The sequence below is a fragment of the Uloborus diversus genome, chromosome 4 (assembly GCF_026930045.1).
Source record: "Uloborus diversus isolate 005 chromosome 4, Udiv.v.3.1, whole genome shotgun sequence".
In the NCBI taxonomy this organism is placed as follows: Eukaryota; Metazoa; Arthropoda; class Arachnida; order Araneae; family Uloboridae; genus Uloborus; species Uloborus diversus.
Window position 1 is genome coordinate 77912125 of NC_072734.1, and position 24992 is coordinate 77937116.

General features: G+C 35.0%; 1 protein-coding gene across 1 annotated transcript; it reads right to left on the bottom strand.

Moving 5' to 3' along the window:
* Positions 1 to 274: 274 nt before the first annotated feature.
* Positions 275 to 11335, bottom strand: LOC129220654 (protein trunk-like). Its single transcript, XM_054855083.1, has 4 exons — positions 11298 to 11335; positions 6925 to 7118; positions 3183 to 3583; positions 275 to 439 (listed from the first exon to the last, which is right to left on the bottom strand). Exons 1-3 carry the CDS (start codon positions 11333 to 11335, stop codon positions 3201 to 3203), a joined length of 615 nt encoding a protein of 204 aa, XP_054711058.1. The 3' UTR covers positions 275 to 439; positions 3183 to 3200.
* Positions 11336 to 24992: the final 13657 nt, after the last annotated feature.

Genomic DNA, 24992 nt, shown 5'->3' on the forward strand with positions numbered 1-24992 from the left:
AATGGAAAGTGAAAAGCATTAAGTATTTACTACAGTTGAATTGCGACTAAGTATTTTTCTTTATTATTTTATTTGATCTTTAGTTACATTCAAATTAACTTAAATTTTTTTATGCAACATGATATTTACAGATGAAGTTAGATAACATGATATATTTACACAACACAGGTACAGTTGTACCGTATGGATTATCTATATAACTCGTGTACAATTTTCACAAATATAACATGAACATAATTACATAATAGGTTACGCATCTACACAGTCAGGCATTCAATTACCGTGCACATGTAAAATTATTCACAAGACTCCTTTTACAGTAAATGCTAAACTTAACAATTTGCAAAAACATATTACACATATACACCAACGTTTCCCAACAGAGTTCCTGTGAGTCAGGTTGCAGAGGAAGGGATCCAAAAGTCTTGAATGTTTTTCTCTAAACAAAAAGTAAGTAAACAATAAGTCATTGTTGACAACAAATCTTTATCAGTGCCCTGCATTTTTTACTGAATTGGACTGTGTAGCAGAACAACTTTTCTGAGAAATATAAGAAAGATTTTAAATTTTATTTTTGCTTTTGTATGTATTCAAAAGATAAAAGAGTAATAACTTTTAAAGTGGCTTCTCATTCGTTCTAGTGTTCGATTTCCAAAGCAACTGTTTCGGGCTGAATTTACTGTGTCATTATAAACACTGCAGTTGACAAACAAAACCCGTCTTAGTGGGCAAAGTTTCTGAAGTTTTTTGTTTCTTTTAGTGACTTTCAAGTGTTTCACTTTTATCTTGTAGGATATTTCGCCTCTTTGGTGTATTGAAAAGACCTATCTTTTCAATTACATCTAAACAGTTTCTGATTAAACCTCAGCAGCATTCGTCAGAGCTAGGTTCTAACTATGAGAAGCACTCAGAACATAATAGATAGCTGTTTGATGAAGCTCTTGAATGTAAGGTTGAAAACCTCTGAATTTCCTGCTCTAGAAGCAGCAACGACATAGTTTTGACAACGATAACTTATGCTTCTATGGAGCTTTCTTCTACATATCTTATTAACGTTTTTGCTTGGTCATACCCTGTTATGGAGTTTAATGGCAAGCACTTAAGGAATTGAAGGGCTCGGGGCAGAAATGTGGCAAGCCACAAGGAGTGACTTTTCGATCATAAGTTTTGTCTCTCATAAGTAAAAGTGAAATAAGCATGACAATGGATTATGTCATTTTGAGAAAAACACATCCGATTTTAGTATTTCAGCATATATAATGTATGTATAATACCTATGAAAAATTCCACAAAAAATTTTTATAAGTTGAAATTGACCTACTGAAAAATTCACATCATGTGGCACATCGCATTCTTGCCCCCAGCCTTTCTATTGCTCACATATCTTGTGTTCTCCTGAACCCTTTTCGGTCATAGGTGTAAACAAAACTGCTCTGTTGTTAAGATGTCAGTCATTTCTTCCGCAAGAATGCTGAAAAACTATTTTGCTTGCATTGCTTTTGTTAATTAATAATAATTTTATTACATGTTTCCAATATACTTGAATATACAAACGCTGTTTAAGAACGAAGAATCCGTTCGAATAAACTCAAAAGCACACTTAAACACATTTTCAATGTGAAGGATTACATCACCTGTTCCTGCTAATCAATGGTAAGCAGTCGAAGAACGATACTTTAGTTTCTTGGAGACTGTAGGAGGAAGGAGGGATGATTTTGGTTGGAACAATTGCTCTCTTTCTTCTAGGTCTAGAGAGACCTTTAAGTGTCGTAGTAGCATTCTTTGAAGAATATCATCGCTGGGGATCGTACCATGGATCAAAGTAGGCAGGGTATACGGTTATCTTCGTTGACCATTTTAAACTCTAAGCATATTTCACGTCTGCATAATGGCATTTTCCAGCAGCATTTTCCAATACGACACGTCATGCGAAGCACGAATGATTCTGATAGCTAAGGAAACTGATGATGAGTTTACATTGCTTCTCTATCGCTGAAATTCAACCCGGCATTATAACACGAAAAACGAGGAAAAATAACAAAAACCAAGCCTATACATATGTACACTATTGATCTCTGAGAGGCGGGGAAAGGGGAGATAGCCCCCTCCCAACCCCCTAAATGACGGGCCTGGAGAGTCTCAAATCAATTCGAAATTCCAGAATATTTGAGATCAATTCGAAGAATATTCAATCTACGGAAATTTAATTGAACAGCTCCATACAGTTGTTGACGGAACTGGGCTCTGTATGATTCCAGTACCTATATAAGAAACTTATTGCCTAGGCAATAAGTACCAACACCTGATTTAATGCTATCTCCTCGTGTGGAAATGATATTCTGGATTCAAAAAAAACTAGCACGTTAAGCAGTTAAAATGTTCCTGTCTTTACGCTAAGGTACTTTTAAATTATAATGCAGTTTAAATTTCGAATCCCCAGTAGCTATTAATTTTTGCAACTTCAAGATTTGGTTACAAAGAAAAACATGCATTTTTTAAAAATATAGATGTCTTATCTTCTATATCTGTTACACTGTATATTACAAGTTTATGAAGTATTACTTCTAAAGCCATCTTCGATATTTGCAAGTAATGCGTAGCGAGCGACTAACGTGTGCGTTGGTATTTCACGCACGCATTACTTAGTTTCCATTCCGGAATTTGAAAGATTCGTTGAATAAGCATGCCTGTTCAGAATAGCACTCATCCTCTGCGCCAGTTTTGCTACGTACTTTCCTTTTAAGTACATTAATAAACGCACCCATTTTTAACCCCCTCCCCCCTCCATTTGTTTATGGTATTAACTAGTTTTGTTCATTCGTTTATCGGGCGACCCCCCTCCTCCCTTCTGTTGTAATTGTGCCTATGGTGGCCTGATCGGTGAAGAGTTGGTCTCGTTACTGGAGGGCCTCTGAATTCTCTAACGATGACTTGGACACTTTAAATGTGTCGTGGTCACAAAGTTCTTCCATTTCTTATTCCAGATCAATACCTGTGGTAGTGCTGGATCAGGGTTGTGGTCTGAATAAAAAAAAAACAAAGCTGTCTTCAGGACGCCTTCCAGCCCGTTAAACCACGTGTAGTGGTAGGTACGGGAGGACCTGATGTGTAATGTAGTGTGATGCTATTGTAATTTATCACACGAGTGTCGAAGAAGAGAACACTACTAAAGACACACTTACTTCCACAGGGCGTCGTCATCACTCTTCTGGTGCCTCCAGAATGCACTCGCAGCAAAAATTGGCAGCTCTCTCCTCGAAAACCCATTCTTCTTTCAACTCCGGTGGCAACTTGCTCTCACCCCGAACCTCCCTCATGGGGAAGAGTTGCTCTATCTGTTCATCGTCTGCCCAGCACCTGGTCCTTTTCCTGCGCAAGATGACGACGACGAATGCCTTGGGCCTGCATGTAAGCCGGCCGAACCAACATGTGGCTGTGCTGCAAGTCACGGACCGCATGAAGCGAGGGAAGGTGTCGGAGCCCATGTCCACCCAGTGAATGTACCAGGGACACGTCCAGGGAGTCTTTCCGGTCTTCACGTCCACAATGGCATTGCGAGGCAGAAACCTCTTTTGCCGAGAATCTGCGAGGAGAAACAGAATTTCATCAAAACAAAGCGCATAATCTCATGAGGTTTGAAACATAACTTTCAAGTCAATCTGAAAAATTTACAATAATTTATTCAGAAACAAACGTATTGAGCTTAAAAGAGCTGCCTCAAGTCACATTTATTTCCTTTTTTGTCTTATTTTTTAAAGTTTTTTTTTTTTTTTTTTTTTTTTTTGAGCTATTATGGATTGCTAGTTAAATGCATTTAATGAAAGTGACTCGTGATGCGTTCTGGGTCACTTTAAAGGTGATGTCTCATTGAACAGGTTATATTCAAAGTAAATGGGTGGGCCTTGGTTTTCTTTCAGCAGTCATTGGTCAGAGACAACAACGCCTCCAATAATTAATTTGAATTAAAAACTGGCGAGAGTAGGGTTGCAATAACGAATGCAAACTCTAATATATGGCACACGTCCTTTCTTTCTTCTCTACCTATTTCAAGGAATATACTAGCTTTCTCAAATGATTGACAAAGGTCATTTGCTCGCGGTCGGACTAGAAACGGTAGCATCTACAAAAATTAGTTTTTGAGATATTTGAAGAAAACTGTTTGTGATTCCCCGGGGGACGTGTCCGTAGAAGTAAAATGTGAAATATGGTCTCAAAAACCTGACTGGATGACCACCGCAGACTTTCCCCTTCCAATTCAAAGTATACCATTCTTTTGAAGAAAGGTGCGAAAAATCCATTTATTTAGAATTTTTAGTTTTTACTTTCGTGAAATTAATTAATTTACCCTACAAAAAAATCATTTTTCAATTAACTTTCATTCATTATTAACTCGGAAAAGTGAGGGGGCAAGGCCTCTTTGCTTTTGAAACTGAGGAGGCAGTTGCCCTCCGTGCCTCCCCCCCCCCCCTTGTTCGCCTGTGCTTCTCAGAGCAGCAGTGATCTGGGAATATTGGACCTGCAACTCTTTAATGCAGCTTGAATAAAAGAGCGGGTGGTAAAGTTTCACTTGACCACTGACAGATATCTCTGCGTATTTATCGAATGCATCCGACTCGGTATTTATCATTTAGTTATTCAAAATAGTGATCAAGGGAGGCGTCATTTTAGTACTTTATGAATCACCCTCCCCCTCCCAGACCTCGTACCGTGTGATTTTTTTCCTCTGAGGATACGTAAAGGATATTGTATTTATAAACCCTCCCCCCCTCCACCAGCTAATTTTGACAAACTGAAGCAATTGCTTTTGTGGCAGCATACACGCTACAACGTGTTTGTCTGAAGTTTGAGTACAAGTGGGATAATGTTCAGCTTTTAGGAGAAGGGCCCATTGAATACTTTCATAGTGATTAAAGAATGTAAAAAGAATAGTTGTTGTACCATTTTCACCCTTAGAAATATACACCTTTGAAGCCCTACTATTCTTTTTGAATCACCAGTACATCAAATGCATTTTCTAAAATATTCAGCAACGGTCTCAATGACATTTCTAACCAAACTTGAAAAGAAAAAAGTGCGAAAAAAGAGAATAACAAAATGAGTTTCCCACAAATTAAGCAATTTAGTTAATGAAAGTTACATCGAGCATGCAAGATACAATTAAAAATACATGTTTTGTGAAACACGATGTAAAAAACACTGGCTTTTTTACAGCTTTGAATGACGAAACCTGCACGAGAACAACATGACTATTTCATTAAAGTAATTATTTCGTTGTTTTATACCCTCACGCCATAAATACAACTAAAAGTTTCAACACCTTCAATGACTTACAAAAAAGTGTCGGCAGGAAACGCGACAAAATGTAGTCAAGAGCCCACTCATAACATTTCCCTAATAAAAAATGAATGATTATCTTTTAAATCGTTTATCAGAACGTTAAACATTCAAAGAAAGAAATTTTATTCGATTGACTAATTTGAATTTTCCTGTTATTGTTGTTGTATTCCTCACTTCTTTTTAAGTTCTTGATGGGTTTTTTTTTTTTCTGATAATTTGAAAAAAGCTAGGTTTCATTGATGTTAAGCTCATGGCCAGTCAACATTTATGAATTGAGTATAAACAGGACTTAGACTACTATAGTTAGGGCAAACCTTACCGGACAGCGTCGTAATGCTATGCTTGGGATTCGCGTAGATTTCACAAGTCACTGTCATGCTAACGGGTTCGGTTTGCCAAATTGAGAAGAAATAAAATGGAGGGAGCGAAGACTTTCATTCATGAAACCAAGATCACTAGTCACATGATAGATTTTAAAGCAAAGCATTGGAAGAAATAAGATTTCTTTCGCTTGTTTCACACAAAACGTGCCAACCATTCGTCGTTGTTGAGTCACGTGACTTGGGGAATTTGGGTCAGCTTTTGCTAAGCCAATGATTGGACTTGCTTCCTCCATTTTAATTCCTGCTCAAAGGTTTGCCCCAACTTATAGCAAGACGAGTGCTTGTAAAAGAATGTGGACTCTTCTCTCTATACTCCCACCGTTGCGTGAGAGATGGGTGCCTTGACTCACACAGGGGTTTGTCCTTCTAAAATAATACACGGTAGATGACAGCTCCAACTACCAACAGTCGAATTTTTAACCTAGAACAGACGCCAAACGAACCCTACTCCAGTATCCAAAGAGGTAATCTCAGGTTGGTGCTCAGGAATGCCGGCAGAGGAGAACAAGAGGGTGAACTTTGACCGCGTAGCTTTTAACAAACGAAATTGAATTGCAGTGAAACTCCGATTATCCAATCTCCAACTATCTGAATCGCTGATTATCCGAAGAATTTTCAGGATTCCAGAAGGGAAAAAAATAACAATAATAATCGCGGAAACGTACTGCGGTTCACAAAACAATGATTCTGTCACCGCGATGGTCGAACAGTTTCCACTTTCACCGACCGATATTCGGCAAGCAATGACTCATTTATAGTACCGTGCATACACACTGTAGTAATGTACAGCACTTTTTAAGTCCGCTTAACATGTAAAAGTGTTGCCTTTTCACATAATTAATTATAAGCTCTGTTCTTAAAAAATGTTTTTTCTCTCATTTTCAACATAAATACAGAAATTAATTAAAATAGACCCTTTTCTGGAAAAAATCCAATTGTCCGATCTTTTGATTATTCTAATGGGTCCGGTCCCAATTGATTCTGATAACTGGAATTCTGTTGTAGATAAAAAAGGACATAGTATATATATATTTATTTGAAGTTCAGAAAAAAAGTCACGAAAAATATTAATCTTTTGTTGAAATCTGCGAGTGCCTGCATATGATTCTGTAAGCACCCTTGAACACGACAAATTTTAGCAGCCACCTCCGGATTAAAACGACCATGCGTGGGCTTAATCTGAATGTTGGACTTGAACGCTTACTTCTCTTCGCAGATGACTGTGCTAAGGTAGCTGCTGCCTGAGTTGTGGACAAACGGAACTGATCCACCACATCCTGGTACTCTCTCAGCTCGCGGATGTAATCCTCCCTCACGTGCATTGGCAAGGGATCCATGGCTTCTTCTTCCATGCTCTCGTTGGCGTAGAAATCCTTTGGACGTTCAACTGACATGTACCTGAAAATAATAACAATAGTTTTTAAAATATGTACTGTCAGGCTCTGAGAAGTTGAGCTCCGACTGTGGCATTCTTTACCTCTGTTTCGGAAAATAGGGAGGGGTGGTGTTGGTGCTAAGTTTAGTTGAGAAACTTTCTTAGTAGTTTTTCAAAAATATTCCAACTAAACTCTGAGCCAATAACACGTCTATTTTTCACTAAACTCCCCTAAAACAGGTAAACATAATCAAGGTCACAGCTCAACTAACCACAGTTTCACTATACTCTAGTGGAAAGCATCTTTTGCGAATGTATTTTTTACTTCACGGCAGCATAAACACATCAAATCAAAATATTTAAGCCACAAAATCTTCTTTAAAAAGTGCAGTTTTTATTTTGGCATAAAAACGTATGTGAAGATTGACAGAATTATCATGTTTTCTTTCGAACATTTCTTTTTTTTTTTTTTTAAATAATCTAGCCATAAAATTGACGGAGTTACTCAAGCTTGTACGAAAAAGGTTTTGAACATTTGCTTCATGAAATTGGTAATTTGTAAAACTGCATGAACTCAGACGAAAGAGATTCGAAGTCGTGGAGTTAGAGTCGGACAGATTTGGGGGTAAAGGAGTCGGAGTGGAAGGCTTCGGGCCGGAATGGGTCATCTTCCCTCTCAATTCAAAACTCTGAATAAACTCATCACGACACAACAATTATGGAACAACTTATTGCATCATATGTTAAACAACAGTCGAAAACTTTGTACTAAGCTGTGAGTAAACTAAGACGTGTATCAAGGCCCGACTATCTAAAAGTGAAGCCCTAGGCCTACAACAGTTTGGAGGCCCCTTGAAGACTCAATGGCGGAATACAGCAGTTGATTTACAAGTTTTAGGGTTCGACGGAATGCATTTTTAGGGACCTCTTTCTCTATCACAGAGCTTTGTAAATCACTTATCACGTACATTTATGAATCCCCCTTCGGGGCCCCTCACAATTGTATATTCGCTATACTGGCAGAGTGGATAAAAATTTTCCTTCAAGATTTTTTTTTTCCAACGAACGTCATTACATTTTTATTGTTTTAAATTACGTGCATTTTTTGTACAATTATAATGCTGTGCACAAGTTAAGTATATTCGGGTCTCAAATGGGTCTAAAAATGTTACACCCCCCCCCCCAGGCCTAGTCGGCCCTGTGTGGTAATCAGGTGCTGCGTGTATAAAAGTACACTTAAAATCATTGAAAAAGAGATAAAAAATTCAGATGACAATTGTTTCGAGGCTATCAAAAATAATGCTCTTAATCAGATCATAAGAAAGAATGGTTCACATACCAAAATATTTTAAAACACTTTTTAAATGCTTTTATTTGTGCTTTCAGACATGTTGTCTTATTTTACTCTAATACATTGTATAATATATTATCCGGTATACAAATAAGTTTTAAAGGATTTTCAAGCGATGGCCTCTTAGAACTAGGCATTCTAGTATTAAATCGAAACGGACAATGCTGCAACTAACTTCATTTTATAACCTCATCGTTAGACTTTCATTTTCGGTTTGTGACATTTTGCTGAAGTGGGAACAACTTAGTTTTTGTGCGCTCTGAATATGTCGACTTTTGTGCCAACAAAACACAATTTGCGGGAAAGTTTTTATTCTACTTCCATGTGAAGAAAAGTGCAGCTGCAGGCCATCGAATGCTGAAAGAAGCTTATGGGGTACATGCTTCATCGATTTCCACATTTGAGTTTTGGTATAGGCGTTTTAGAAATGGCGATTTTAATACCAATGACAAAGAGCGTGATGAACAGCCAAAAAAGTTTGAGGATGCCGAATCGGAAGCTATATTGAACAAAAACATGTGCCAACTGCCAAATGCAAGAAGAACTAGCAAAATCATTGGAAGTGATTCAACAAGAGTTGATCCAAAAGGTAGGATATTGGGTTCCGTATGAGTTGAAGACGAGGGACGACGAACGCCGTTGTTTCACTTGTGAGCAGTTGCTTCGGCAAAATAGAATAGATTTTTGAATCTTATTGTTATTAGTGACCCAAAAATGAATCCATTACTAAGTCCAGACGCGCAAAAAATCATACAGGCCGCCCGGTCATACGCCAAGCCGAATATTTACGATGGCAAGGGCATGCTCTGTATTTGGTGGTGGACCAGTAGAATACGGTAGTAATTGGGTGGAAAGCTGGACATTGCTTTAATCTATGCCGTATGGACCTGGAATGACCATACTAAGTTTTCCCCCTTCTACTAAGTGAGCTTTAGCCGTTACGTCGAAATTAGTGACAAAAAACACCTGTTTTTAATTAATATAATAATATCTCAAAAATAACGCTTCCAATGGCCATATATATGGACAGATTGCTTGTAGAGATTAAAATTCTGAACAAAATGAATATCTATAATATATAACTTTGTTAAATACTAAGCGGGCAATTTAATTTCAAAGTTAGGATCAAATCACTGATCAAGCGCTTCAAGCCAGAACGTACCTTTTCCACTCCCACCGGCTCTCCCCGAGTACCCCCTGGAATAGAACGCCCTAACACTAAAATACTCGGTGGTGCTTTCCTACCGACGGAAGCAGCTACACAGGTACGTATTCATCAAGTTGACTTACTAGATGTTGAGGAAAACAATTTATTTAATTACAATGTAACAAAGAAATGAAAATAAAGGATATCTTCATACAGAACACCTTTTAGTTCTATACTTCGCAAAAATACTGATAGATTAATTCCAAGTACAACTATCCAGAGAAAATGACTGATTTTGAGTGACATAATTTGAATTATAATATTAGTATTATGTTCAAGGTAAAAAAGATTTCCAGTTCACTATTCTTGAAGTAAATCAATTTTTTAATTTACACAATTTGAAGAAAACTTAATTAATAACATTAAATGTTTTGCTGTGAGAAATGGTACTATATAGCTCAATCAGTGATTACGTGAGTGAACTATTTGGGAAAAACATGACTGACTTGTGTGTGATTTGGGATAAATTATATACGGAAAGTGAAGTGATTGAAGTCAAAGAACGTAGAATTCAAAAATTTGTTGGAAGCAGCCATAAAATACTACCATGTCAAATTAAGCGAGAAAATTTATGTTGTTTTCTACCACCATCTCACGCACTGTTAAACTTTCGCATGTTATCAAATGTTTTAGCCATGCTCAGCGTATTATTTTAGGTAACCCACGTGTATATTATATATTGTTCGTAATTTTTTATGCCTGATGACTTTCTCTATTATGTCCTTTGTACGTATCGTAATAACATATTTTTTCTATAATGACATGTCAAACACTTTTCTAATTACTCTTAACTGTATACGTTGAAGAAATTACGCACTGATGAAATTCAAAAGTTGAGCATTCTTGTAAATAGGTGTGATTTTTTTTTATCGTCTATCGTTTGTTTAGAAGATGAATATTTTTAATGAATTGCTGCTGATCTAGCAAAAAATATCTTAAATAAGAATCGAATGTATTTTCACAATACATGCTCTTAGAAACTGTTTTTGCATTTCTGGTAATTTTTTATGGCATTTTTTGCAAATTCTTTAGTTTATGGTTTATGTTTCTGAATTTTTAAAGCATTTCAGCTATATTTCGAAAACTACTTGAAGTTGCTGCGTATATTAACTTTTTGCTTTTAATATTTGCTATTTTACTCTGTTAATAAGAAAATAATAACTTTTTTGAAGTCCAGATGATTGCCGTTTGTACTTTAAATTCTTATTGTAATAATACATTTTTTTAAAAAATACTAATCTATTGTTTTTAATGCGCATTTCTTTAAGACTTTGAATTTGTAATATTTTATGTTGATTTCTTAAATCGCATCTCATATAATACCATGTCTCATAGCAAAACATTTATTATTAAAGATGAAATATTTAATATTTTTTAAAGTAAAAAATTGATTTACTTTAAGAAAAGTGAAATGGAAAACCTTACCTTGAACATAGTGGCTTTCTATTTTAAATTATATCACTCAAAATCAGTCATTTTCTCTGGATAGTTCTTGAAATTAACCTATCAGTATTTTTGCACTTCCTATTTAGAACTAAAATGAGTTCTGTATGAAGATAGGATTCTTTCTCATTTCTTTGTTACATTGTAATGAAATAAATTGTTTTCAGTAACATCTAGTATGTCAACTTGATGAATACGTACCTGTGTAGCTGCTTCCGTAGGTAAGAAACCCCCGCCATGTGTTTTAGTGTTACGGCACACAGTGGTTCAAAACGACAAAAAAGCGGAAAAAATACAATAACTTTGAATATTCTCAAAAAATGCTTTGGAAAATTGTTAAAATTGTTTCATGGTAATATTTATCTTCATCTTTGCTGATCGTATTCACTGCGGAACCCAGATTTTACGTCCCTCGAATCTACGTTTTCCCCACATTTTACGTTTTTTTATCATCAGGCCCCAGTTTTTCCGTACACTAATAATATTAATTTAACCTGGATGGAAAGTTTGTTATTTATGAATTTCCCGCATTTTACGTTTTCCCTCGACGGTTAAAAAAAGGGAAAAACTGTTTTAAAAATTAAGAAAAGTGTTTCCCTCTGTGCATTTTTAAACATAATCCACTCTGTTGAAAGTTAATCCATGGAAACAGAAACGCTTCTGCTCCATCCGTAGCTGACCTTATGGACTGAAGATGAACAAGAAGAGGAAACACAACTTGTCTCTTCTTTCAATAGTGCATTTAAGAGCTTCATAATAGTGAAAGACTATTTTCTTTATCATAAAGACCAGGAAAAAATTTTGCAAAATCCTGGAAGAAAAAAAGTTCTTTTACATCGTTTTTGTTGACATGGGAAAACGTATAAAGGTATGAAAATTACTAAACGAAGAATTACAAACACAGCATATACTGACACCCTGGCTGCGAAATGCCTTTTTTTCTTTTCATTCATTTTTTTTAGATGTCATAAAAACTCTTGAACCTGTGAAGTGTTATGGTGTAAACCGCAAATTCATACGACAATTTGTTGGTTTTCTATGAATTTTTTAAATGTGTCAAGGACTTTTCGGACACCCTATATTTTATTATCAGTATTTATATTACAAATCTCTTGTGGATAAATTCTTGCTGTCTGTTTTACCTACAATAGTAATGCATAATTGAATTAAATATTTCCAAGGAGCTATTCAATACAGTAATCCAAATTTGTATCCTTTTTTTTACTTATTTATTTATTTTCCCGCGTTTAATATACACAGTGCCAAAAATAATGATATAATTTCACTTTCTTTGATACAATAGCTTTACCCATCGAAAAATACATCTGCAAAAAGAACTTCATTACACTCGAACTTCAGTCTTCTCAAAATATTTCAAAAGATTTTTAAACAACATTAATTTTACTCCTTTTACGTTTAATTCTTAAAAAATCAAATGGGAATAGATGTATTTGCATTTTAAATAATATTTACTTAAAAATCCAATCTTTCCAAATTACTTTGCTTTGACTACCATTTCTCCTGAAACTGCATTTTCCGATTAACTTTTTCATACACCGTTACGTGACTTTCAGATTGTTGCCCCATTCCAGTAATTTAGTTTATTCTTAAAATTTACTCACCGTTCAGAAGTAATTTCGATTTAGAAAGCAATAATTCTTTCATTTTGAAATGATGATTTTTAAATTGCTACCAAAGTATTTTTATTTCTACTTTGAAGTGTTTATTCTTCCATTTTAACAGCCGTCAAAGTATCTCCTTTGGCGAGCATTTTTCAGTTCAGTTAAAAGTTCACCAAGAAGTTTAGAATTTCTCTATCCAATATTGACACTAAGTCAGTTTTCAAAATCATATCGTATGGGAGAATTTCTCAAAAATGTTAAGCAATTGCGGGGTTTTCTGCCATTTTTCTGATTGGAGACATAAGTTCCATTAAATGAGAAGACTTAAAAATGTAAGTAGAAATGCTATAACATCAATTTACGGAACTAACGAATCTAATTTGGAGCCGCAAAGTGCCAGTTGATATGTTGAACTGTTATTTGTAGGCGACTTTATTACCAAAAACATTAATGGGAACTTTTTTTACCTTTTTCCGGTTCACATAAATGTCATGCTTATGTTCGAAAATTCTGAGTTTAAGAATTTTTCAGAAAAAATTGCCCGGATTGGATTTTTAGCCAATCACAATGACTGTAGTCAGGCCTGGATTTTCGTAAAAGCTAAGCAAGCTATAGCTTAGGGCCCTCGCTTTGCTAGCCCCCAACTCCGTTGATTAGTATGATTCGTTCAAAAAAAAAAAAAAAAAAAAAAAAGGAAGAAAGAAAGAAAAGTACTTGAAAAAATAAATTTCGTTTTCTAATGCTTGAAAACCTTGAAAATTTGGAGAAGTATGGCTATAAACCACAAATGGGAATGGGTAGGGAGAATAAATGCCAATATATGTCAAATTAGCTCCTTGCTTTATCCTGCACTAAAAACGTAAAAACCATTGGTTCTTGCGTTTCTGAAACATATTACTAGTTTTTCTCTCTCACATGTTTCATATCTTGCTATTTATATAATTCCGAATGCAGCATTTTTGAAAATTCTTTTGGTGTTGCTTGCTTTCATCTTACTTCTTCTACCTATTGTCAATCGGTCTAGCACAGAAAAAAATACACTACCTTCTATTTCTTTTAGTTTTCTGTCCCACTTGTAACTGAAGAGAAGTTGTTGTCATGAGAAAAATACAGTTTAATTTCCTTTTAAATTTAAAATAGCATTTTGTTACAAAATTAGAACATGAATGTAAAAATTTACAATCAAGTATACTAAAATATCGGAGACTGGAAAAAACAAATGAACTGTGTGTTTAATAATTTTAATTGTTCTATAGTCCCTGAAAATAATTAGATGGGTAAGTCTTTGAAAATCCAAAGCAAAATTGGGCTCCAATTTTATTTCTTATCAAGTGTATAAATTATGAATTGTTCAAATGGGCAGTATGTTACTGTCTTGTTACCTATTTTCTAAATCTGTACACCATTTCTTTTAAAGCATTTTTTACAATTGATCATTTTATATTTAATTCATTGCGATATTTGTCGGTGGGTTGGAAGGGTGATTAAAAACTAATTGCACCTAAAGCCAACGTGAGCAAGTAGCAATGCATCGTCTTTTCTCTTCCTGCGCTCTTTCTCTGTCAATTTTGCTGTCAATGATTTGTCAAATCAACAACAATGTTTACTCTGCATTATCTTAAATTGCGAAAGATTATATAACTTTAAAAAATTGTTTGCCTATTTCTGTCTTGATATTTTTGTAGTTCCAACTGCATCGTGTAAGGCATCAAATTGCAGAATTTTACATCTATTTTTTTAACTTTTCTCCAGGGGAGAAACTCCCGGACTTCCTACGATTGTGGATATTCTATCTTGATACCATTCCCTCTCTTAAGGCTAATCCAAAAAGAACACCAGGGAAAAAAATAAAAAAAAAAGAGTAAAAGTATTGCTGCATGCAGGGCTGCGCCGTCCCTATGTGCAAGGTCGTGCGGCGCACGACGGCTCCAGAGTCAAAAAGGCGCCGAGACTTATAAAAAATGCTCCACCAAAAAAACAAAATTGAACCTTTCATGATATCTGATATAAGTGCTCACCTGGGGGAAGGGGGTCTCATAGTGCAGACTATGCCATTGACATTTTTAGGGGGGAGGGCTGTTTTGACGGGTATTTTTTCTCATTTTGGGGGGGCTTTTGGTTTTGAGAGGGTTTTTGCAATATTTTGGGGGGTGCGTCCTTGCTTTTAGGGGGGCACTCCTGGAAATTATGCTGCTCATTGAAACAAGCAATCCGCCTTGCTGCCTTTATCTAAAACGACAAGTGTTGTGTGTGAACGTTTTTTTTTTTTTTCAAAAGCGCAATCTTTTACACTGACAGCACGTGATGCTTAATGCATACGTTAGCATTTTTCTTCGTAATGTGGAGCCTATTTCGGTATGTCTATAGTACACAAGGTCGAGCATACGAGGAGCAAGAACTTCGCTATTCCACAATTAGGCTCTTGTGGTCAATGATGTAGCAAGGATTTCATTTCGGAGGGGTTCCGATTTTTATATAAATTTTTTTAAAAAAAAAGAGAAAAGCCTATATCCAATACCAGATGTCCTCAAATCCGATTTTGACAAAAATCCTTTAAGAAGCTCATGTTTCTGAATTTTTAAACGTTTTTCAGACGTTCTCAGACTATGCTTTGGCTTGGAAATCGCTTCCTTACAAGGAGGAATAATTGTCATTAGTCGTTAACGCCGTTTTTTGTGAAATCCTCATTTTTTTTAAATGAAAATAAAGGGAGGAAAAAATGTTTCGTGTTTTCAAATTCGATTGATCCTTGCACTATATAAGATGTAGAGGAAATATATAGAATTCTCTGCACTCAAATTCGAGTTTTTTTTTTTTTTTTTTTTTTTTTTTTTGTACTATCCAAGGAAAACTACGTGTAAAATATTGATATTTTCCATTTTTGAAGTTTCACTCATTTCGGAGAAGGTCTCGACTCCCTGAACGCCTTCCCTTGGCTACGCCTCTGCTTGTTGTGAATATGTTGCATTATAATTTGTGCAATACGACACGTATTTTTGTGATTTTTAACTATTGTTCAAATTCGACAGCTTCATGTTATAACATACACAAAAATGGTAAGCACATTTGCATGATATTTACTTGTGCCTAATATTTACATAGTGTGGACAACAACTTCCGTTTTCTTTTTATAGTTTTGTAAAATGACGACTTGACCATGATTACTCGATTCTCTCCCCCTCTTCTTCAACTATTTGTGTAGTAAATTTAAAAAAGAGCTTTAGAATTACTTATTTTGCTGGAAAACATTTTAATTTCAGTTTTCAAAGTGCTCCTCTGTATTTATATTTTTTAATTTAGAAATATAATTAGTACTCTGTTGTAATTCTTTGACAGGCATAAAAGTTTAAACAATTATTCATTAATTAGAGATTAAAGCGATATTTAGCGGCGTTAATTTTAATATTAGAATATTTTCTTTTTCCAAAACGCATTAACATATCAGATGAGCTACACATTGTTCTTAATAAATTAAATTTCAAACGTATTTTTCCACACTATATTTGTTTACAAAACCTCACTTCAGGTGTTAACTAGATTTTCCTCGAACGCCACTGCCCTAAGGCGCTCAAAAGACGTTTGCACGACGGCGCCGACCAGGCTTGGCACAGGCCTGGCTGTATGTAGCAGATGAAAGCGACAAACATAGTAAAGGGGAAAAGAATAAAAAATTGACTCTTACACCACCGAGAGAAACGTTGTTCAAACTACACAAGGGTGCCTCATACCTGAAATGGCTTCGAGTCCCGTTAAGTCTAAATCCGGCCCTGGCTGTAGTGACGTCAAATACACAGATTACATATTTTATTTTTATTAAAAAAAAATAGTGACATCAAATAGTGTTAAGTTCACAACAAAAAATAAATTGTTAATTTTATGTGAAAGTATCTCTGCGCAATAAAAAAGTATAATAAAAAAGTATACCTAAAGGGTCATAAAAAGGAGGGAGGGGCCATGATACCGATAATTTGCAACTAGGGGTAGGGAGGGGTTAACAAGAAGTATGACGTTACACATTTGTATTGCAATATGTTAAAGCGTAACAAGGGGAGGGGGTAATTTAAAGTGCGACACTTTGCAACAAAGACGGGGGGAGGTTAGATATTACGGGAAGGGGGGGGGGACATCATTTGTGGACAGCCCCTTACTTACGTTAGGGTTACAGTATAGGAGGAAGAACAATATTTTTAAGCATACATCGTGCTGGCAATTTAGCCCGAGATCACTGGTGTATCGGTATTTTTTTTTTTTTTTTTTTTCATCACTAGGAAAGGTAAAGAGATAACGTAAAACCATTAATAGTCTTATTCAGGTAATACACTGCTTAGAAATTACTGTTTAGAAAATTTTAGGTTTCTTCACATTGAAGCAACCTCTCTAGCTATTTTGGATAATATAAACATTTTTTGTATTTACGAATACAGGATCCTTCTCAACTACTTCCATTCTTTAAAGTAAAATCAAAATATATATTTTTTTCAACCGAAAGAAATAATCATAGATAAAATATCTTTGTAAACAAAATCTTAGAGAAAAGTAATTGAAGTCGTTCCACTAAAAATTTGGAAACCGTGATAGATGTAACCAAAGTTGAAAGATTTCCATTTTCTTTGCGGCGAATGAATTTCTTATTTTCTATATGAAAAGCTATAAACATTACATGAGAAATCTTTTGTCATAAATATTGAAAATGTTTCCCTTTTTGAACACTATCCAAATGTATATAAAATCCATATCTCACGCCCACGGTTCTTAGAAAACGACCGATTTTAGAGAAAACCGAAAAAGTATGTTAAGGTATCAAAGGAAAAGAAAACTATGGTATTCAAATTGGTATGTGAAGACCACAAAATTGATAAAAATGTGAGGGTTTGTTAGGTGGAAGAGGGGGGGGGGGGGCGTGTGGTGTGTGCTTGGGTTGATTTTAAGTTGGTGAGAAATTATATTTCGCTTGTAAGATGCATCGTTTTATCGATCCAACTTTCAAAATAAATTACATACGCGTATTTGCGGGGAATTGGGGGGGGGGGGGCTCAAATGAGTTACATTCTTGAAACCTTAAACTAGTATATATTTTCTCTGATAAAAGGATGTCTCTTAACCTTCTTATTAAAAGAACTTGTAAATATCAACATGCAAGAAATTTATCTGCTTTTGTCATTTCTAAGTACCCCTGTTTTAGATTCATAATGAGTAACCATTTATTAATAGCCTTGAGAATAGACTTTCCTATAAAACATCCTAAAAAGCAGCCAGGAAGGGTCCGATGTCCCGGTTGAACATTTCAGAAATCTGGCAAGCCTATTTTTATCTGATGTTGAAAATACAACGAAGTAAACTAATTAAGTTAATGAAATAATTAAATAGAAAAATTTCTTTACGGAAGACTCATTTCAGACTAATTGCTTTTTCCTTAGAGCTTCATTTTTTCTCGAAACATTCCAAATACAATATCTCATTTCATTTTTCTCAGAAATGTCTTGTCCGCTGTCCAGCGATACAATGTTTTGATTTAAGATTCGTCTCAAGCCGTCACGCAACATTTGAAATGCCCCATGTCAACAAATGAATCGTCATGCAAAAGGCCTCTTTAGTGTCATTGATCTTACTTGACTTTCTCGGGTATCTTGGCCACAGTTTAGTTGGAGCTTTAATTAATATGCAAGGGAGGTGTCTCATGTTTTATTAATCGCAATGTAATAAAAAGCTTCTATTCCACATGCAATGTTGGTTTTCCTCAAGGGCATTCACCTTGCACGGTAATGTATAAAAATGTGAAAAAAATCGGAATTTGTTCGACTTTTTTAGGTACCGTTAGAGATTCTTGTCGAGTGTCTGGTGTGTCTCCTAGGAAGAATTTTTATGTGATCGAACCAGGGATTCAAATTTCGGTTCGAAATACATATTCACTTAATACGTATTTTGTTTTTTAACAACTTATAAATATTTTCTAATTTAAATTCAATCATGTAATTTTCATCATTACATTGCTACATGTGTGATATAATTATGCCTTTATTTGTTGTTGTTATCTTGTGCCTTCTAGGCTGGCCATTTGGGGTGCGCTGCTTCACTTTTCCAACTGTACCGTAATTTGGTGTGAAGCCCGACTTCCACAGTACACCTCATGCCATAAGGACCCGTTTATAGGGTAGGCAACCCAAGTACAACATAACACATTCACACAAAGAGAGAACGACGACAAGAGAGAGAAAGTATATCCGTGAACCGGGATTCGAACCCGGGCCTCCCCATCGCTGTCACATTTATCTGACCACGAGACAAGGCGGCTGGCTATGTCTTTGGTAAAATAGGAATTTTTAAAATAAGATTATTCATTCGGAACTGAACCGAAAATCGTTATTTTTGGTGAAACGAAAACTGGAACTGAACCGGAAGAAGAAAAATCAGCTTATTTTGGTGAAAATACAATGAATCATTTTGTCACTTAAACCAATTTATCAATATTTTATCATTTAAAATCAGTCATATATTTATTATCATTACAGTGAAATCCAGTTACAACCAATACTAATACAACGAAATATCCGTTTCAACGAAAGAAATTTTTAGTTCCGATTTAATTTTCATTACATTGCTTGAATTAAATTACAACGAAATTCCCGATACAAAGAACAAAATTTGCGGTTCCTTGAAGTTCGTTGTAACGAGATTTCACTGTGCATGTGTTTGATAGTATTATAAAAATAAGAATATAAATAAAATAAATTTATTCGATCGGAACTTAATCGAAAACCGTTAGTTTTGGTGCAACGGAAAACGGATCAGAACCAATCTATATTTTTTTAGTTGGGCTGGAACGAAACAAAAATACGGTTCGTCGTGGAACGAACCATAAGTGCCAGTTTTGCTCGAGAGCAGATGCTTCCTTGAAAATTTTCAACCCTATTTCATTTCATTCTTGGGTTGAAAGCGCAAAGTTCAAACATTTAATAGCAAAATGTGAATAAAGTTTTTCTGACAGCAATAATGAAACATGGTTATTTTCATAACATAAACAAAAAATAAAAAGTTTTTACATTGCTAGAAGTAATGACCAAGTTGGTACATTTTAGCTCCTGGCAGAACCACAGAGAGTCAAGGCGGGCTCCTTGTCAGTTTTGTCACCGGGCCCCTCCTGCCCTCCCCCCCCCAAAAAAAAGAAAAAGGAAAAGGAAAGGGGGAAAACAAGAAAAAAGGGGGGAAAAGAAAATGGAAAAAAGGTGAGGGGGTATTAAAACTGGTTCCTAGAAAACAATTAACTGTAAAGAACTTCTTCCTTTCCTTTTCGCTTTCCTTCTTTCTTTTTTTTTTTTGGCGTTAGTGTCAGCCCCCCCCCCCCCCCCAAGGGCCGGGCCCCTGACTAGGCTGATACTGTTTGACCAGACTGTATGGAATTGGCAAACATCCAGTTAAGGCGATTCCAAAATGAGGGAGAATTTTGAATGAGGGGAAAAATAAAAATTTTATGCACGTATTCCGCTCATTTGAATGAGACTCTGCTTAATTTAGAGGCTAACATACATCTGCAAAATCTGACATCCCTGAAAACTAATAGATGCTTCCATTTCCGCGTGTAAACCGGATGTTTGCCTTTCCATACAATCCGTGGTTAGACAGTATGGCCTCTCATTGGGCCTGGCTCCTGGAACATCATGTTATAAGAGTGGAAGCAGTGTGGTTCCATTTACAAAAGATCTGATCTAGATAATACCCCTTCTCAAAACATGAGAACAGTTCACCTGTAGCAAAGTTAAACCTTAAGTCCTTGTATGATAAGAATCAAGTTTTTTGCCAGTTTTAACACTGGAACCAAAAGCAAATTTCTAAAAGCTGCTTTTATGTCTGAAGTTTTAAGATCACAAAATCTGTTACCACATTTCTGTATCGTAGTTACTGAATAGTGACTGTTAAAAATGGGTAAGTTAAAGGTTTTTCGAGTGCCAGTTGCAGCAATAACTAAAACTGCCATGTGTCAAATATCTGTCAATACAGCAAGAGCCATAAAAGTATATTTATCGTCGCATTTACTGTAATGATTTTAAATTTAGTACGTTATATACCATTTTTAAAACAAGCTTAGGTAACTATTAGAACAAGCACTAATGCGGCGAAGCTCATTTTTGAAAATCTCTTCAATTTCTAATGCTCCGAAATATTCAATTTTCCATTTAAATGTTTTTATAAAATTTATTTTTCTTGGATTTTCTTCCCCTCACTTCCGAAACAAAACTACATTTTTTACTGCTGCTGCATATTCTTCCGTGTATGAAAAGCTTTCAATTTCTTATAATAAAGATTTCGCTTTTTTTCTATTAATACTTTTGTTCAAGGGAAATAAAGAAAGTGGAAGCGAAAGCGTTTGATAAAAACATTGCATTTTCCCTTTTAATGTTTCCTTGCAGAAATTGATTTTTTCTCCTCATTATTTTCATAAGACAAAAAACAATTAAGTCCATTTACGTACTTAACATTTTTTTTCCGAAATGTATTCAACAACAGAAATAATTTTACTTTTTTATTCTTTTTTCTTGTTATTTTTTTTAAAGCTTCAAAACTCGTTAGCTAATTCGAAGCAAATGAGTTCTTAGGAATAAATTGAAAATTTCAGCAGACTACAAAAGTAAAAAAATTTAACGAAAAATAAATTTCTGTCTATGAACATGACGTGAAATTTAAAGTAAAACGTTAATCCCTTATTCTCGGAATATTAGTTAAATTTAGCAATTTTTTCGTAACTAAATCTGGCGATATAAATTTAAAGTCAATATTTCTTACACCCACGCACATCAATTTTTCAGCTGGGACAAAATTGCTGTTTTTATGTGAAGTTGTCTTAAATCAACACTGAACAAGTCTTTGGGAAGGAAAAATCAATTGACTCCGCTGTCCAACAAATAGTATCGGGAAAGTATCTGAGATTAAATTCAGCTTTACATTTCCCCACCCCCCACATTTTAGCACCGAAGTCGTAAAAATAAGTTTGAAAAAGAGCTTGGAGAGGTTAATTTTTATTCAATGTGTGAATCTGCTCAGGATTTTTTCTCGCACAAATATAATTAGGAAAAGTTATGATTCTTTTGTTTTGGTTTATTTCTTATTGTAGCTGGGGATTGATGAGCGAAGCGAGCAGGGGAAGTGCGATCTAGAATCTAAAAGAAGTGCAATTGCAATCTCGCTTATAATTGCTCAAAATGGCTTTTACTAAATGGCTGTTTTTATGATTTGACACAAGGAGTAGGGTGAGAAGGTGGCTGATGTGTCACGGGTTGAACCATTGTCGTCTTGAACTTGCCGACACGGCAATGATAAAACACATACGAGTAGTGATTGCAATACCGGTATACCGAATACCGGTATTTAGAGCAACTTTGCAATTACGTAATACCGGTATTTGATGAGGTAAAATACCGGTACTTTCGGTATTAGATGAAAATAATAAATAGTTTCAATTAAAGAATTTTCACAACTGAACTTATTAAATATCTACTTATATTTTAAATGTATATCTCTTTTTCCGTGATACAGAACTAAAATGAATTTATTGATATAAAAATTTGGCTTCAAAAGCACGAACTAATAGAATATCGTTAAACAACAGTAGTGGAAAGATTGCAAAATGATACTGTTATTACTAGATGGTGAGATGAATTGTATTTTCGTGCGCTTTTGTGCACCATGATTTTTTTTTTTTTTTTTCCACTTCTTTGATCACTCACTTTCATTTTTGGGAAAGTTTATTTCGAGTGTAATTTTGAATGCATTTGTCCTGGGAAAAATTTATTCCAACTATCAATTGCATCAACTTTGTCTCAACTGTAATAAATTTTGACAAAAATTTTTCCTTGTTAGCATAACAAATGGTAGTTTGTTATCACCAGTATTGCTTTGTTGTCATGTCTCGCTATTTAGCTTAGTACTTGAAAGATAATATTTAGAAATTATACAGTGCCTTGAAATTTTTCATAGAGAGTTTTTTGCATAGAGAGAAATTTTGCAATCAGAGTAAGTTAAATCAATTGAAACATACTTTTAGAGATTTACATGATTATAATTGTAAAGATTTTTTTTTTGGGGGGGGGGGAGAGCGAAAACGAATAAGAGAAACCAACCAGATCAAATTTAGTCAAGCTTATCGAAATTTAAGTCAAAGGGCTAATAAAAAGCAAAGACAAACCTCTCCTGTTCAAGAGAAAATGAAGTTAATAATGAAAAGGTATCGTCTCTTGGAAAGGAATTACAACTAGCTATAAATTTAAATAATAATAATAGTATGCAATACACAATGCAAAAGAAACACACAACGCACACAAAAGAATTTATACAAAAATAACAAGCAAGAGACGGAATTATTTGAAGCTGAAGGATTTCTAGAGAATTAGAGGAGATGAATCACACATTGTTAAAAGTACCATCGACCTGCGTGATTTCAGAAAGAGTGCTTTCAACTGCAGGAGAGTTGAGGACTAAAATGACTTAAAGGCTTAGACAATTCAATAAATGCATTATGTTTTTAACGAAAATTGATTTTTTGTTATGACATTTGTTTCTTTAATTTATATTTATTTACAATACATTTTCCTAAATAATAGTTTTTTGTACAAAATTATGAAGTGTGGCAAAAGAACAATATGTTTTGAAGCATTTTTTGAGAAATTTCAAATACCGGTATTAATATCTATGTTCCGGTATTACGTTTTAAAGATACAGAATACCGGTATTGAATTTTCGGTCCGGTATTCTAATCCCTACATACGAGCAATGTCATGCGAAAGTAACATTTGAATAGGGCTCCATCTCCTGTTCTTTTACGCTCGCCAACTCCGTCTGTCGCCTGCGGCAGCTGATAATTAATAGTTTTAATGCTTTTATCTCTGGATATCTAACCACTTTTTAGGTTTAGAAAAGCGAGGACGGTTTTCCCTTGGTATCCTATATCCACCAATGATCCCAGTATTGACCTGGTAGATTTTGACAGTCTGGATGAGAAATGGTTTGAGACACGCAGACACACAAACAGACGCACACAGATTTGAGAGTCTTATACCTTATCTCAAAATTTACATTTAAAAAAAAGATCAAAAACTAAGTAATTAATATTTAGAGTTATCCTCATTCTTACTCAATGAAATTTTATTTTTTCTGTTTAACTTGTATAGACTTATTTTCCCATGGAAACAGCTGAATACGATTAAAACCTTAAGAAATCTAGCACTCTTTTTAATGTAGAGAAAAAAAATATAATAATTTCACATTCGAGACATTCTCTTGGAGCGTAACCTTCTCAAATGTCAAAAATCAGCTGTTTTATTTATTTCCTAAACTTCTATAGGAGTAAAGCCAGTGGCGGATCCAGCTGATTGTTTTGGGAGGGGCCATCCGAAATTTTTGAACAAACTCCCCAGGGCCGAATTTAGCTCCATGCCGCCCCTAGGCAAATTTGAAATCTGCCACCCCCACTCCCCTAAAAGAAGCAAAATATCCTTGACTCAAAAAAAACGTAAAAAGTGTTCCCCAGATTCAAACTGTCCAACTTATGAAGAAATAATGGCGTTTCACATTCTGAGGCGCCCCGATGAAATAATCATAGTGATCTCCCAAAATTTTTTTTATTCGGCAAATTTTGCTGACGATTCGGCAAATACCGTGATTGAAAAACATTTGACTTTCATAAGATGTGTGAAAGTAGTCATTATTAAATTACAAGAAATAATTGTCTCTGTGGAAAATGAAAGAATGCTAATATTTTACTTTCAAGAATAACAATTCAAAAAATGTGTATTATAATAGCAAATCTGCACCCCTGAAAAGCTTGTCGCCCAAGGCAGCTGCCTACTCTGCCTATTGGGAAATTGGGCTCTGATAACTCCCCAAAAATTTTATTAAAATGAAGTTTTAAAAACTCAATTTTCGGAGTATTGAGACATTAGGTGAGGGGGTGGATTTAGGAATCTCCTTCGAAATTGTTTCAAAATTTAAATTTCCGTGTAATTTTTGAAAATTAGGAAACTAAAAACGTATTTTGTCTATCTTTGATGATACGGAGAAAGTGTCAGGTTTCGGGCGCTGGCCCCAAAATACTTTTTGAAAATAAAGCTTGGAAAACAAAATATTCTGTCATTATACATTGAGAAGTTAGATGAGGAGGGGTGCTCTTTTATCTCTTCAGCTGTCCAGCCTAAAAATGCACCTTTAGGTAATATTTGCTTACATTTAAGGAAGTATGAGGGTGCTTAGAATCCTTCCTTTCTAAAAATATTTTGCCTTTGAGGCT

Excerpts from the sequence above, each read along its gene's own strand:
- LOC129220654 (XM_054855083.1), bottom strand. The coding sequence starts at position 11,335 with ATGGCGGGGGTTTCTTACCTACGGAAGCAGCTACACAG. Across the intron at positions 7,119-11,297 it reads CTACGGAAGCAGCTACACAG|GTACATGTCAGTTGAACGTC; the intron begins GTACGTATTCAT and ends TATTATTTTCAG. Across the intron at positions 3,584-6,924 it reads ACAGTCATCTGCGAAGAGAA|ATTCTCGGCAAAAGAGGTTT; the intron begins GTAAGCGTTCAA and ends TTCTCCTCGCAG.